Source organism: Micropterus dolomieu, unplaced genomic scaffold (assembly GCF_021292245.1).
Source record: "Micropterus dolomieu isolate WLL.071019.BEF.003 ecotype Adirondacks unplaced genomic scaffold, ASM2129224v1 contig_12247, whole genome shotgun sequence".
Classification (NCBI taxonomy): domain Eukaryota; kingdom Metazoa; phylum Chordata; class Actinopteri; order Centrarchiformes; family Centrarchidae; genus Micropterus; species Micropterus dolomieu.
In genome coordinates this window covers 1-15647 of record NW_025741233.1, presented here as the reverse complement: position 1 = coordinate 15647, position 15647 = coordinate 1, and the positions used below count along the sequence as shown (strand labels likewise).

The following is a 15647-nucleotide window of genomic DNA, read 5'->3' as shown; positions in this document are numbered from 1 at the left end:
GAAACGCACAACACCTGAACCTGATCCCGCAGGAACCTGAAACGCACAACACCAGAACCTGATCCCGCAGGAACCTGAAACGCACAACACCAGAACCTGATCCCGCAGGAACCTGAAACGCACAACACCAGAACCTGATCCCGCAGGAACCTGAAACGCACAACACCAGAACCTGAAACGCAGGAACCTGAAACGCACAACACCAGAACCTGATCCCGCAGGAACCTGAAACGCACAACACCAGAACCTGATCCCGCAGGAACCTGAAACGGACAACACCAGAACCTGATCCCGCAGGAACCTGAAACGCACAACACCAGAACCTGATCCCGCAGGAACCTGAAACGCACAACACCAGAACCTGATCCCGCAGGAACCTGAAACGCACAACACCTGAACCTGAAACGCACAACACCTGAACCTGATCCCGCAGGAACCTGAAACGCACAACACCAGAACCTGATCCCGCAGGAACCTAAAACACACCACACCGGAACCTGTTCCTGCAGGAACCTGATCCCGCAGGAACCTGAAACGCACAACACCAGAACCTGAAACGCAGGAACCTGAAACGCACAACACCAGAACCTGATCCCGCAGGAACCTGAAACACAACAACTGAACCTGATCCCGCAGGAACCTGAAACACAACACCTGAACCTGATCCCGCAGGAACCTGAAACACAACACCTGAACCTGATCCTGCAGGAACCTGAAACGCACAACACCTGAACCTGGAACGCACAACACCTGAACCTGATCCCGCTGGAACCTGAAACGCACAACACCTGAACCTGGAACGCACAACACCTGAACCTGATCCCGCAGGAACCTGAAACGCACAACACCTGAACCTGGAACGCACAACACCTGAACCTGATCCCGCAGGAACCTGAAACGCACAACACCAGAACCTGATCCCGCAGGAACCTGAAACGCACAACACCAGAACCTGATCCCGCAGGAACCTGAAACGCACAACACCTGAACCTGATCCCACAGGAACCTGAAACGCACAACACCTGAACCTGATCCCGCAGGAACCTGAAATGCACAACACCAGAACCTGATCCCGCAGGAACCTGAAAAACAACACCCGAACCTGATCCCGCGGGAACCTGAAACACAACACCTGAACCTGATCCGCACAACACCAGAACCTGATCCCACAGGAACCTGAAATGCACAACACCAGAACCTGATCCCGCAGGAACATGAAACACAACACCTGAACCTGATCCCGCGGGAACCTGAAACAACACCCAAACCTGATCTCGTGGGAACCTGAAACACAACACCTGAACCTGATCCCGCAGGAACCTGAAACGCACAACACCTGAACCTGATCCCGCTGGAACCTGAAACACAAGACCAGAACCTGAACCCGCAGGAACCTGAAACAACACCTGAACCTGATCCCGCAGGAACCTGAAACGCACAACACCAGAACCTGATCCCGCAGGAACCTGATCCCGTAGGAACCTGAAAAACAACACCCGAACCTGATCCCGCGGGAACCTGAAACACAAGACCAGAACCTGAACCCGCAGGAACCTGAAACACAACACCCGAACCTCATCCCGCAGGAACCTGAAACACAACACCTGAACCTGATCCGCACAACACCAGAACCTGATCCCACAGGAACCTGAAATGCACAACAGCAGAACATGATCCCGCAGGAACCTGAAACACAACACCTGAACCTGATCCCGCGGGAACCTGAAACAACACCCGAACCTGATCTCGTGGGAACCTGAAACACAACACCTGAACCTGATCCCGCGGGAACCTGAAACGCACAACACCTGAACCTGATCCCGCTGGAACCTGAAACACAAGACCAGAACCTGAACCCGCAGGAACCTGAAACAACACCAGAACCTGATCCCGCGGGAACCTGAAACAACACCTGAGAGCAGATGCTCGTGGAAACATCAGCATTTATTTAAACACATGAAGAAGAGTTTGGCTCACCGATGCTCCCGCCTCCTCCTGCTCCTTGGAGATCATCGCCAGGCGCTCCTGCAGCATCCGGACCGCCTCCTGGTCTCCCCGGAGACGGGCGCTCAGCTCTGCGTTGTCGTTGCTGAGCTGCAGGTTTCTGCTGCTCAGGTCCAGAACCTCCTCCCGGTACCTGGAGTTCTGCGGGAGAAACAGAGTTTTACCTTTCTGCCCCCCCTCAGAGGTCAGAGGTCAGAGTCTGGAGGTCCTCACCTCCCTGTGCAGCCGCTCCTCCTCCTCCCTGCTCCTCTCGTGGTCCCTCTCCATCTCCTCCAGGCTCCTCCTTACGGACCACACAGAGCGTCAGTCAGTCTGATCTTTAGTAAAACCCTGATCTGCAGCGACCCCCCCGACACCTCAGAGCCTTTACTCACCTCTTCTTGGCCACGTCGTCCTCCAGGTTCTGGACTTCCTGCTGCAGCAGGCTCACCCGCTCCAGCAGAGCCCCGTTCTCTGACCGGACCTCCTCCAGCTGAGTCCTGCAGCAGCAAACCAGAACAAGTCAGAGACCGAACAGCTCAGGAGCCCTAACCTCGTCACACATCTCATGACGCCGCTGCGCTGATTTCGGACGCATTCAGTGATTCATTTAGGTTCCTACAGATCCGGTCTCTGAAGGCCTCAGTCTGCTTCAAACAAGGTGATTCAGATATCCGGTCTGAAACTGTCAACTCGGCTCACGTGAAACCTAAACCAAGGGGATACCAAAAACCCGGTACCAGATGTGACAGTGAAGGAGGAGACAAAAACAAATGTTCAGTAAATGTTTGATTTGAACCAAATCAGAGCTAAATGTTTCTAAGATATTTATGTTGCTGGAAACAGATCCTGAAGGTTCTGCCTCAGATTAGTTTACGGATCCTCTGAAGAGGTAAGAAAAACCCTTACACCACATTAACTTTCCCTCAGGAGCAGAAACCAGGATCTGACTTTGATCCTGATCACACGTTCGGCCCTAGCTCCCGGCCCCAGAGTGGAGCCGGTGGAGAGGGGGCTTCAGATCTATGATCCAGGATCTCGTGGATCACCTGACGGCTCGGCTTCACTCAACTGCAGCTACGTTCATGTTTCATCTGAAGCAAACTGAGGCCTTAAATCTGGACTCTGACCTCCATCGGGTCCCAGAGCCGCTGTGCTGCCGTGAACCTGTTTAAATCACGCTGAGAGGAAACGGCGGCGGCGGGCAGGTGAGGCTCTGCTTCATGCTTTGTGATTGGGTTAGAGATGAAGGTTAGAGAGGCCGGCGTGCAGAGCGTCTACCTGAGGAAGGCTCACATGATCGATTAGTCATTCAGGTTCTGTTTAAAGCAGGTTAGTCATCATGCGGACCAGGTTTCGGGTCTCCGAGCCGTCTCATGCTCCACAAACCTGTGTGGGCTGGCCGGGTCCATCTCCTCCTCCAGGGCCAGGACCAGCTTCTCCAGCTCCATCAGCTGCTGCATCATCTTCCTCTTCTCCTGGTGGAAGTCCTCCTCAGCCGTCCTCAGCTGGTTCTGGGAGTCCTGCAGGACCTGCTGCAGCTGGAGGACCTGCTCTCTGGCCCGGTCCAGCTGCTCAGCGTCGCTGCGATGCTTTTCAGACGAGGCCTTGGCTTCCGCCACCTCGGCCCGCAGCCGATCCACTTCGCTGGTTTTGGAGTTTAGCTGCCTCCTGAGATCCAGGACCAGGTCTGCGGTCCCGTTGAGCTGGGAGCTGAGCTCTCTGAGGTGGTCTCTGAGCGTGGAGATCTCCTCCTCCATCTCTACAATCTGGGTGGAGAGCTGGTCGGCCAGCCGGGTGTAGCTCCCGTTCTCCTGGCTCAGACGACAGACCTCCTCCCTCTCCTCGTCCAGCCTGGACCGGAGCTGCGAGGTCCTGGTCTGCTCCTGCTTCAGAGCCTCCTGCAGACTCTCCTCGGCGCCCCTCCTCCTGTCCAACTCCTCGGAGACGCCGTCCAGCTCCAGCTGCAGGTTGTCCAAAGCCATGGCCTGGTCCTTCAGGTCCTGGATCAGCCTGTGGCGGTCCGTCTTCAGCGAGTCCAGCTCAGCAGTCTGTCTGCAGAGACCCTCAGCCTTGATCCGGGTGGCCTCCCGCAGACCCTCCAGCTCCTGCTCCCTGGCTCTGAGCTGCGCCTCCTGCTGGAGGAAGGCGCTGGAGAGGCGGCCGCAGCTGTCCACCGCCTCGTCCCGGTCCTGCAGAAGCCCGTCGGACGCAGCCTGAAGGTTTCCCACCTCCTCCTTCAGCCGGGCCACCTGGACCAGGAGCTGCTCCTCCTGGGTCTTCAGCAGCTGCAGCTCCTCCTCAGCGGAGCTCTTCTCCTCCACCAGGCGTTTATTTAAAACCTCCTGAGACTCCAGGAAGGCGACGCTCTCCTCCAGCCGAGACGCCGCGAGGTCGAGGTCGTCCTCCAGCTGAGCGCAGCGCCCGCGAGACGCCGCGAGGTCGTCCTCCAGCTGAGCGCTGCGGCCGCGAGACGCCGCGAGGTCGTCCTCCAGCTGAGCGCAGCGGCCGCGAGACGCCGCGAGGTCGTCCTCCAGCTGAGCGCTGCGGCCGCGAGACGCCGCGAGGTCGTCCTCCAGCTGAGCGCAGCGCCCGCGAGACGCCGCAAGGTCGTCCTCCAGCTGAGCGCTGCGGTCCCTCAGCTCCTTTAAGCCGGCCTCTGATTGGCTGACCCGCAGATGCAGAGTGGACACCTCCTCCTCCGTCCTCGTCCTCTCTGAGGAGACCTGGCTGCAGATCCTGGCCTGCTCTTCACACCGCAGCTTCACTTGCTCCGCCTGGACCAGCCGGTCCTCCCAGAATGCTCTCTGCTCCTGCAGCCGCCGGCGCTCCCGGTGGAGCTGGTGCAGGATGCGGCGCTGGCCTTCGGCGTGCTGCAGCTCCATCTGAGAGCGCTGCTGCTCGGCCTCCTCCCTGCTCAGCGGCGTGAGAGAGACGGACTTCCTGTTACTCACGCAGAACATTCAAACAGCCAACAAGCGGTGGCGAGTAAACCTCCTCCTCGCCGCTCGCTGGAATCTAAACACGTCACCTACACCTGACATAGGAAGACACTGAACCAGCAGGCTGAAGGATTATGGGAAATAACCTGTGCTGTAAACGTGCCCCTGAGCATGCTGGGTAACCTGCACAGTAACAGCAGAGTGCGAGCTGTGAGGTCACCACTCACCTGACCAGCAGCACTTCCTGGTCCAGCTTCAGCTTCAGCTCCGCCTCCAGCTGGTCCTTCTCGGCGCTCAGTCTCTGGACCAGGTTGCTGATCTCTCGGGCAAAGTTCTGCTCCAGCTCCGCGCGCTCCCGCTGCATTCTGGGAAAACACCGACACATCAAACCAGACGGCGGCTCGGCGGAGTGGACAAAATACCAGAAACACCGACTCCTACAGGAGACGACCTGACGGAGGCTCTGACCCGTCTGAGGGTCCTGAGCTTCCTCACCTCCTGCAGTGCGGTCTTGCTCACCTGCGCTCCTGCTCGTGGCTCCGCCCTCCTGCTCCTCCGGCTCCTCCCCCCTGTTGGCGCTGCAGTTTGTCCACAGTCTCCTTCAGCTGCTGCACCTGCTGCTCCGCCTGAGCCTTCTGCTCCTCCAGCTCGCTGATCTCCACCTGACGGACAGTCAAACAGGACAGGGTCAGAACCAGCAGCGTGTACTTCTACTACCTAGAGTAAAAGTACTCGTTCATGCTGTACGTGATGTATCGAGTCCTGACGAAACACCGCGACGTGTTTTTAAAGTCTGAGAGAGTAACTTCAGGTGCGAGGATGAGGCGCAGTACTTCCTCACAGATGTTGGTATTTGGGTTCTTGTACTCTCTTGTAATTCAGGTCGATTATTTAAATGAATGTCCCGTACTTGATCTGAGAGACGTGACTGTGTCCACAGGGAAACACGGAGACCAGAGACCTGGAGATCAGGAGTCACAAGTGTTTAGTGAGGACGCCCGGGTGTTAGGAGCTGCGAGGAGTCTCGCTGCTGGACGGTGAGATAAACCGATTTCTGCCATCTCCCTCCTAAAGACAGAGAGGCTGATCAGCGCCTTCATAACTTCCTGTCTTCACTACTGTAACTCCGCCTCCTGACTTTAACTTGTAACTCTTAAATGCCTGAACGGACGGGCTCCGCTTTACCCAACAGCTTCTTCAGGTTCCCACTCCAGCTGGAGGGCTGAGATCTGCCGGTCGAGGGGTTCTGCCCCCCCAACCTGTGGAACGACCTGCCACTATCTAACATCACTGTTAAAACTCGTCTCTTTTCTGTGGCCCTTGCTTTTTGTCCCCTGTGCAGCAGCTCCGGACTCTAAAGAACATTCATATTGATGTAGTGTTACCTTGAAGGCCTGGGAGATGTCTTTGCGCTCCACCTCCATGCTCTGCCTCATCAGGTCCAGGCTGCGCTCGTAGTAGTTCACCTGCAGGAGGAACACGGGGGGTTCAGTGTCTCTGTGACCGAGTCGGATCCGGGCTCCGGGCTCCGGCTCTTACCTGCGTCTCCAGCTGGATGCGCAGCTGCTGTAGCTCCTGGCTCTGCTTCTGCTTCAGCTGCTCCAGAGCCAGCTCCGTCTGAATGCTGACCGCGGGGCCCGGGGCCCCGTCCAGAGAGCTCAGAGCTGCAACAGGAGAGGGGACATTTTATGGACCCAGCAGCTGACGGATAACTGGTGAAAATGACGGACACTACAGAGGCCGGGCTCCCCGTCCCGGTTCCCCGGGACTCAAAGAACTCGTCTGTGGTGTTTTTATTATTTTAACCAAAGTGATTGATTCTTAAACTTCAGTCCTCTGATCAGACCCAGTCTGCGTGCTGATGGTGGAGAACCAGGCTGCAGTTCCTCTCCTGGCCACAACACGCACCGTGGTAAAGACCCCCCTGGTCCAACTGACCCCCCTGGTCCAACTGAGCAATAAAGGATTGTGTTTCACTCAGACCAGACCCGAGCAGAGACCTGGTTCCCTCCCCTGCCAGCTGGACCGGTGTTTGACACACAGAGCTGCGTTACTACAAGCGGTCTGTTCCTCACCCGTTTTATTTTCCGGCTGCAGTTTCTTCCTGACCAGAGGAGGCGAGCTGCGCTTCATGTCCGAGTCGTCTGAACACAACAGACAGTAAACAGACAGTAAACAGAGAGTAAACAGAGAGTAAACAGTAAACAGAGAGTAAACAGTAAACAGACAGTAAACAGAGAGTAAACAGTAAACAGAGAGTAAACAGTAAACAGAGAGTAAACAGTAAACAGAGAGTAAACAGTAAACAGACAGTAAACAGAGAGTAAACAGTAAACAGAGAGTAAACAGTAAACAGACAGTAAACAGTAAACAGACAGTAAACAGTAAACAGACAGTAAACAGAGAGTAAACAGAGAGTAAACAGTAAACAGAGTAAACAGAGAGTAAACAGTAAACAGACAGTAAACAGTAAACAGAGAGTAAACAGAGAGTAAACAGTAAACAGTAAACAGAGAGTAAACAGACAGTAAACAGAGTAAACAGAGAGTAAACAGACAGTAAACAGTAAACAGACAGTAAACAGACAGTAAACAGTAAACAGACAGTAAACAGACAGTAAACAGAGAGTAAACAGAGAGTAAACAGAGAGTAAACAGTAAACAGAGAGTAAACAGAGAGTAAACAGACAGTAAACAGACAGTAAACAGAGAGTAAACAGAGAGTAAACAGAGAGTAAACAGAGAGTAAACAGTAAACAGAGAGTAAACAGACAGTAAACAGAGAGTAAACAGAGAGTAAACAGACAGTAAACAGAGAGTAAACAGAGAGTAAACAGTAAACAGAGAGTAAACAGAGAGTAAACAGACAGTAAACAGAGCGTAAACAGTAAACAGAGAGTAAACAGTAAACAGAGAGTAAACAGACAGTAAACAGTAAACAGAGAGTAAACAGACAGTAAACAGACAGTAAACAGAGAGTAAACAGAGAGTAAACAGAGCGTAAACAGTAAACAGAGAGTAAACAGTAAACAGAGAGTAAACAGAGAGTAAACAGTAAACAGAGAGTAAACAGACAGTAAACAGAGAGTAAACAGAGAGTAAACAGTAAACAGAGAGTAAACAGACAGTAAACAGACAGTAAACAGAGAGTAAACAGAGAGTAAACAGTAAACAGAGAGTAAACAGACAGTAAACAGAGCGTAAACAGTAAACAGAGAGTAAACAGTAAACAGAGAGTAAACAGACAGTAAACAGTAAACAGAGAGTAAACAGACAGTAAACAGTAAACAGACAGTAAACAGTAAACAGAGAGTAAACAGAGAGTAAACAGAGAGTAAACAGACAGTAAACAGTAAACAGAGAGTAAACAGAGAGTAAACAGAGAGTAAACAGTAAACAGAGAGTAAACAGACAGTAAACAGTAAACAGAGCGTAAACAGAGAGTAAACAGTAAACAGAGAGTAAACAGAGAGTAAACAGAGAGTAAACAGTAAACAGAGAGCAAACAGAGAGTAAACAGTAAACAGAGAGTAAACAGACAGTAAACAGTAAACAGAGAGCAAACAGAGAGTAAACAGAGAGTAAACAGTAAACAGAGAGTAAACAGAGAGTAAACAGTAAACAGAGAGTAAACAGACAGTAAACAGTAAACAGACAGTAAACAGACAGTAAACAGAGAGTAAACAGACAGTAAACATTAAACAGAGAGTAAACAGACAGTAAACAGACAGTAAACAGTAAACAGAGAGTAAACAGAGAGTAAACAGAGAGTAAACAGTAAACAGAGCGTAAACAGAGAGTAAACAGACAGTAAACAGTAAACAGACAGTAAACCGTAAACAGAGAGAGTAAACCGTAAACAGAGAGTAAACCGTAAACAGAGAGTAAACAGACAGTAAACAGTAAACAGAGAGTAAACAGAGTAAACAGACAGTAAACATTAAATAGAGTAAACAGACAGTAAACATTAAATAGAGTAAACAGACAGTAAACAGTAAATAGAGTAAACAGACAGTAAACAGTAAATAGAGTAAACCGTAAACAGACAGTAAACAGTAAACAGACAGTAAACAGTAAACAGAGTAAACAGACAGTAAACATTAAATAGAGTAAACAGACAGTAAACAGTAAACAGACAGTAAACAGTAAACAGACAGTAAACAGTAAATAGAGTAAACAGACAGTAAACAGTAAACAGACAGTAAACAGTAAACAGACAGTAAACCGTAAACAGACAGTAAACCGTAAACAGAGAGTAAACAGACAGTAAACAGTAAACAGAGTAAACAGAGTAAACAGACAGTAAACATTAAATAGAGTAAACAGACAGTAAACAGACAGTAAACAGTAAACCGACAGTAAACAGAGAGTAAACAGAGTAAACAGACAGTAAACAGAAAACAGACAGTAAACAGTAAACAGAGAGTAAACAGAGAGTAAACAGTAAATAGAGTAAACAGACAGTAAACAGACAGTAAACAGTAAATAGAGTAAACAGAGAGTAAACAGTAAACAGAGAGTAAACAGACAGTAAACAGTAAACAGAGAGTAAACAGACAGTAAACAGTAAACAGAGAGTAAACAGACAGTAAACAGTAAACAGAGAGTAAACAGACAGTAAACAGTAAACAGAGAGTAAACAGAGAGTAAACAGACAGTAAACAGACAGTAAACAGACAGTAAACAGTAAACAGAGAGTAAACAGACAGTAAACAGAGAGTAAACAGACAGTAAACACAGAGTAAACAGAGTAAACAGAGGATTCTGTTCCTGGAGAAGAGGATGTGGAGACTCACGGTGAGACACGCTGGGACAGAGGACACATTCAGTGTGACCCTGCACACCTGCAGGACCTGTATTCCTGTGTGCCTACCTGGTCAGACCTGCTCAGCAGGTACTGAACCCTCTTCACTTTCAGCCGTAACGAGCACTCGGCACTCTCTGCTCTACATTTACAGAGCGGAGAGCTTCAGAGCAGCGTTTCCCTTCTCTTACAGAGAATACGGCGGCCACAGTTTCAACATGCTTCTCCTAATAACACTGAAGAGCTGCAGGAGCTCGCACACTCGGGCGTCCGGCTCGAGACGACCACTTTTCTTTAGAGGTCAGAGAACCTGAATGCACATGTTTTAGAGCCTTTACGGTAAATGAAAGGTCACAGAGCAGCTGAGGGTCGGAGACTTCAGCTCCTCGCTCTGCAGAGAGAGCAGACCTGCAGACAGGCTGAGCTGCTTTTCAAAATAAGATACTGGAAATAAGATGAACCGGATTATATTTAGATGAAGTATAAAACGTGTCCATTCAAGTTAAAGTTCCTTTAATTTGAGCATTTATGTGTGAACAGGTGTTTCTCTCTTAACTTTGCTCTGAAAGGGACTCCCAGAATCCTTCAGGACAAAGACCCTGATGTGTCCGCTCTGCAGATCCTCAGCAGCACATCTTTATTTAAATTCAAACTTCACTTTTATTGTTTAAAGCTGCATCCTGCTGCATCCTGTTTGTTTGTTTGTGGACCAATCAGTGCGCCTCATTCTGTGACCTGCAGCCAATCACAGCTCTGCAGTGAGCTGGTGAAAGCAGGTGAAGTGGCGCCACCTCCTGACAGAAGCGTGTTACTGAAAGTACATTTACTCAAGTACTCTACTTACAATTTGAAGTACTTCTACTGTGTAGCCGTAGCCGCGTGTAGCCGTAGCCGCGTGTAGCCGTGTGTAGCCGTAGCCGTGTGTAGCCGTGAGGATCTGTAGCCGTGTGTAGCCGTGTAGCCGTAGCCGTGTGTAGCCGTAGCCGTGTGTAGCCGTAGCCGTGTGTAGCCGTGAGGATCTGTAGCCGTGTGTAGCCGTAGCCGTGTGTAGCTGTAGCCACGTGTAGCCGCGTGTAGCTGTAGCCGCATGTAGCCACGAGTATCTGTAGCCATGTGTAGCTGTAGCCGCGTGTAGCTGTAGCCGCGAATATCTGTAGCCGTGTGTAGCCGCGAGTATCTGTAGCCGTGTGTAGCCGCGTGTAGCTGTAGCCGCGAGTAGCTGTGTGTATCTGTAGCTATGTGTATCTGTAGCCGTGAGTAGCCGCGATTAGCTGTAGCCGCGAGTATCTGTAGCCGCGAGTATCTGTAGCCGTGTGTAGCCGTAGCCATGTGTAGCTGTGTGTAGCCGTAGCCGTGTGTAGCTGTAGCCGTGTGTAGCTGTGAGTAGCTGTAGCCGTGTGTAGCTGTAGCCGTGTGTAGCCGTAGCCGTGTGTAGCCGTGAGTAGCCGTAGCCGTGTGTAGCCGTAGCCGTGTGTAGCTGTAGCCGTGTGTAGCCGTGAGTAGCCGTAGCCGTGTGTAGCCGTAGCCGTGTGTAGCCGTAGCCGTGTGTAGCCGTAGCCGTGTGTAGCTGTGTTTAACTGTAGCCGTGTGTAGCCGTAGCCGTGTGTAGCCGTAGCCATGTGTAGCTGTGTTTAACTGTAGCCGTGTGTAGCCGTGTTTAGCTGTAGCCGTAGCCGTGTGTAGCCGTAGCCATGTGTAGCTGTGTTTAACTGTAGCCGTGTGTAGCCGTGTTTAGCTGTAGCCGTGTGTAGCTGTAGCCATGTGTAGCCGTGAGTAGCTGTAGCCGCGTATAGCCACAGCCGCGTGTAGCCACGAGTATCTGTAGCCGCGTGTAGCTGTAGCCACGTGTAACCACGAGTATCTGTAGCCGCGTGTAGCTGTAGCCGTGAGTAGCTGTAGTTGTGTTACCAGAGTCGGACTCGGTGCTGACGGGCCGTTGTTGGGTCCAGCTCAGAGCGGCGTCGGTGTCGCTCCCTGCAGGTCGTCTGGACTTCCTGTCGGTCCTCTGACTCTGCAGCGCCTCCAGCTCTGAGCTCAGCTCATCGTTTCTGTCCCGCAGCTCCTGAACGCACAACACACACGCTGTCAGCACCTGCACACTCAGCCTCCCTGCATGCTGACACACACATCAGAGCGCCGCTCCTCGCCAACCCCGTTGGGTGTCTGTAGGCTCTGAGCGAGTGCAGCATCTAAACCTCCTCTACACGATCACTTCAGGATCAGATCTATACGTCTGCTCTGCTGCAGGAAGTGATGTCACAGAGCGGCGAGCCACACACATGCAGGTAAACAGCAAACTCACGTGTTCTCACCTGGATCCTCTGTTGTAGGGACACGAGGCGTTCAGGTGCACAGACAGAAACAGACATTAAAGACCTGATCTACCCTCAACGAGCCTTCAGACTTCCTGTTTCTACCATCAGCGGCGTGAAACAGAAAGCGAAGAATCAGACGGCCTCTCACCCGCAGCTGCAGCTCGTACTCTCTGATGATGTCGGAGAAGCGCTCCTCGTGACTCAGAGCGCCGCCCGCCGGGTCCAAGCCGCCAAACTGCCAAAGCAAGACAACACAGGTTAAACGTAGCTGTCAATCACCACATCAAGAGTCGGCTTTGTCTGCGGCGGCGAGGAGACGAAGACCGAGGGGAGAGAGGTCGTCAATAATTCACCTGCTGGGAGGACAGTCACCTGACACCAGGTGAGGTCTGACTTCCTGTCCGCTCTCAGGTTCACCATGTCATGTGACTCAGAGTGTGACAGAGCCCTGGCAGCTGATTGGTCAGAGTGTGAGGGAGCCCTGGCAGCTGATTGGTCAGAGTGTGAAGGAGCCCTGGCAGCTGATTGGTCAGAGTGTGAGGGAGCCCTGGCAGCTGATTGGTCAGAGTGTGAGGGAGCCCTGGCAGCTGATTGGTCAGAGTGTGAGGGAGCCCTGGCAGCTGATTGGTCAGAGTGTAAGGGAGCCCTGGCAGCTGATTGGTCCTGTGACTCAGTGTTAGTATAATATTGGATGGAGGAGGAACAGATGTGTGACTGCTGCTGAACCTTCAGAGAAGATTCCTGAACGCTGGGATCAGAGATGTTTAGCTAGAGGCGCTCACAGAGCTTCGTTGGTACCAGCAGCTTTTAACCAGAGAGCGCTGAGCTGTAAGGGCCACGTGTTAGATCCGGGTCACCTGACAGGTCCCCGTCTGATGCAGACGTTTAAACGAGTTTTTGGAGTTTAGTTAAAGGGGGGGGGGCATGTATAACAGAGCTGTCCTGACGCCACTGTGGAGGCCCTCAGGTGCTCGGACTGAGTTCGAAGGAGGCTCCTCTGTCAGTGAGGACGGAGCGGGGCCCCTTTATAATTCACAGAGGAGAGAGAGGGAGCCCCATGTCCCAGCCTCCAAACGCTCAGTGAAGCTCACAGGGACGCGTTCGGGGGGTAACTGTGTGTTGAAGACTGATGGGACATAGCGGCTCAGATTAGGGGTAAGACGATATACTTAACTCACGAGACGTGAGGAATTACGATACTGGGTTCGCAAGAACAAGACGAGAAAATAATCGTACTGAAATATTCTCTCTGGGCTCTGAGGGGCCACCACCTGAAATCACTGCTGGGAGTGTGAAAAGGGCCGGACCATACGGCCGGAGACGTCACCACGATAAGACATTTCAAATCACAGGATATCGATAATTATCATCATTTCTGTTTGAAGGCTGATTTTTGCTCCTGAGTGAAAGTTAGAAACAAGACAGTTGATGCCAAGGCGAGCTTCTCTTCTCCCTCGCCTCTCTCCGCCGACAGATCAGCGGGCAGGCGGGAACAGGTGAGCGTCTGGAGAGGACCGGTGTTGTGTGTCGCTGTGTGTATCTGTAGCCGTGTGTGAACACGGTCATTTATGCTGAGAGAAGAGGTGGACGCTGCCTCCAACATCTGTTCTGCCGGCTCATGCTGTTCAGACACTTTGCTGTGCTCACTGATCAAACGGCGTTCTCACCAGACTGCTAAATATTAAAGACTCTAAACGTTCATATACTTCGAATCATTTATCACCACTGATGAAGCCCACACAGAATAGTACAGCGACTTAAAAACAATACGCACAGACATAATCATATATTGTCGAATATATAAACACTCTTAAGCCCTGAGCTCCGGAGCCCCGCCCCTTTATAACCGACCTGCAGGAAGGGGCCTCCCTCATTGGCTGGGTTGGACACACAGGCGGGATGAAGCAGGTACTGATCTGGATTCCCCCGTTTGAAAAGAGAGGAAAGCGAATGACTTCCTCAAACGCTGAACGAGGTGCTGACGAGTTCAAGAAACAGGACGTGTTTTATGTGACGCACACAGGAAGATTTACTTAGTAAAACAGTTTTTACAGGCAGCGTGTCAGTTCCACACGCCGGCGCTCAGCGTGTGGGAACATGTGAGAACAGTCTGTGAAACTCTGCTCAACTGACGCTCTGAAAACAGCATCATTAAATTTGTCTCCCGTTCACCTGATTTAGCAGAACAAACTGCTGCATGCAGCTTTTAATTAATCTGGTTCCTGATTAAACAGATCTGAGGCTCTTTTGCAGAAACTGAATCCTGTTTCTGATCCTGAATCTGGATCTTTGTGGCTGCAAATGATCTTAAATGATGTTTTTTACCAGTCAAACGAGAGTTTGTTTCTTCAGAAAGGCTTTAAGCCTGGAATACTCAGAGGGGAAATCTGGATTTATGGCACAGCCTCTTCACCTCAGACCGTTTCATTCTTCCTCCACGTGAGACGCCGTTTCTCTCCTCTGCTCTCCTGTGCGTACGCATGGTTCACAGTTTACTCACAGGACACAGTCAGCTCTGCTTCTATAGATCACAAGCCGGCGTCGGCACGTTTCTGAACGCCGCCTACAGAGGTCTGACTGTTCTCACTGCTCCAACGTGTCGAGGAAGGTCACTGTGGCTGCAACATCAGACCTTCACACTAACACGCCGCTGACAGAACCGGGGGAAGCTAAAGCGGCAGAGTCTGGCGGCGCCCGGGTCGGCGGGCGGTACCTTGTGGTGCAGCAGCTGGTCCAGGTCTCTCTGCAGCCTGTTCACCGATCTCTCTGCGTCGGTCAGCTTCAGCTTCACGACCCTCAGCTCCTCCTCCAGACGCCGGCTCTCCTGCTCACACACACACAAACGCTTTAATGTTCACCTGCAGGTCAGCAGGCCCCTCAGGGCCACTCAGATCCTTTAAACTGGACCCACAGGGGTCTGGTCCTGGTCCCTCATTGGTGAGAACACGTCAGACTAAACACTTTATCAGAGTACTTTTAGTGAACGATGGTGTTTAAATATCTCAAACTCAGCGAGCTGGACCTACTGTACTACCCACGTGCTGATACTTCTGTGTATTCACTTGTAGCAGTACTTGTACTTTATTAGTACTACAGGACATGATCAGAGGAGGACAGAAGAATCTAAACCAGGTCGTGTTCCCACCTGTGCGGCGCTGCAAAGCTCCTCCTGTAGCTCCGCCTCCTGCGCCCGGAGCAGCCGCAGCTCGTCCTGCAGCGCGCGGCGCTCGCTCTCCGCCTGCTGCAGCAGCGCCTCGCTCTCCTGCTCCGACTGACTGCGCAGAGACGCCAGCCTATCACGGAAGCCCTGCTCCAGGTCCCTGCCAATCACAGAGCGGCTCGTCAGAGCAAAGTGTCAAGCTAACGTCAGCGCAGTGTGTGTCCAGCTAAGGTCAGCGCAGTGTGTGTCCAGCTAACGTCAGCGCAGAGTGTGTCCAGCTAACGTCAGCGCAGAGTGTGTCCAGCTAACGTCAGCGCAGTGTGTGTCCAGCTAACGTCAGCGCAGTGTGTGTCCAGCTAACGTCAGCGCAGTGTGTGTCCAGCTAACGTCAGCGCAGAGTGTGTCCAGCTAACGTCAGCGCAGTGTGTGTCCAGCTAAGGTCAG

The 15647-nt window shown here is 51.8% G+C and overlaps 1 protein-coding gene across 1 annotated transcript; it reads right to left on the bottom strand.

Annotated features, from left to right (window-relative positions):
* Positions 1-1412: 1412 nt before the first annotated feature.
* LOC123966019 (ninein-like protein) lies at positions 1413-15381 on the bottom strand (the record flags this gene model as incomplete). The annotated part of the gene is made up of 15 exons (XM_046042265.1): positions 1413-1610; positions 1741-1830; positions 1957-2145; positions 2218-2287; positions 2379-2483; positions 3373-4896; positions 5153-5290; positions 5445-5587; positions 6311-6391; positions 6465-6589; positions 7001-7069; positions 11637-11790; positions 12192-12278; positions 14757-14867; positions 15189-15381. Coding segments are annotated over 15 exons (3277 nt in total), but the record flags the coding sequence as incomplete, so codon positions are not given.
* Positions 15382-15647: the final 266 nt, after the last annotated feature.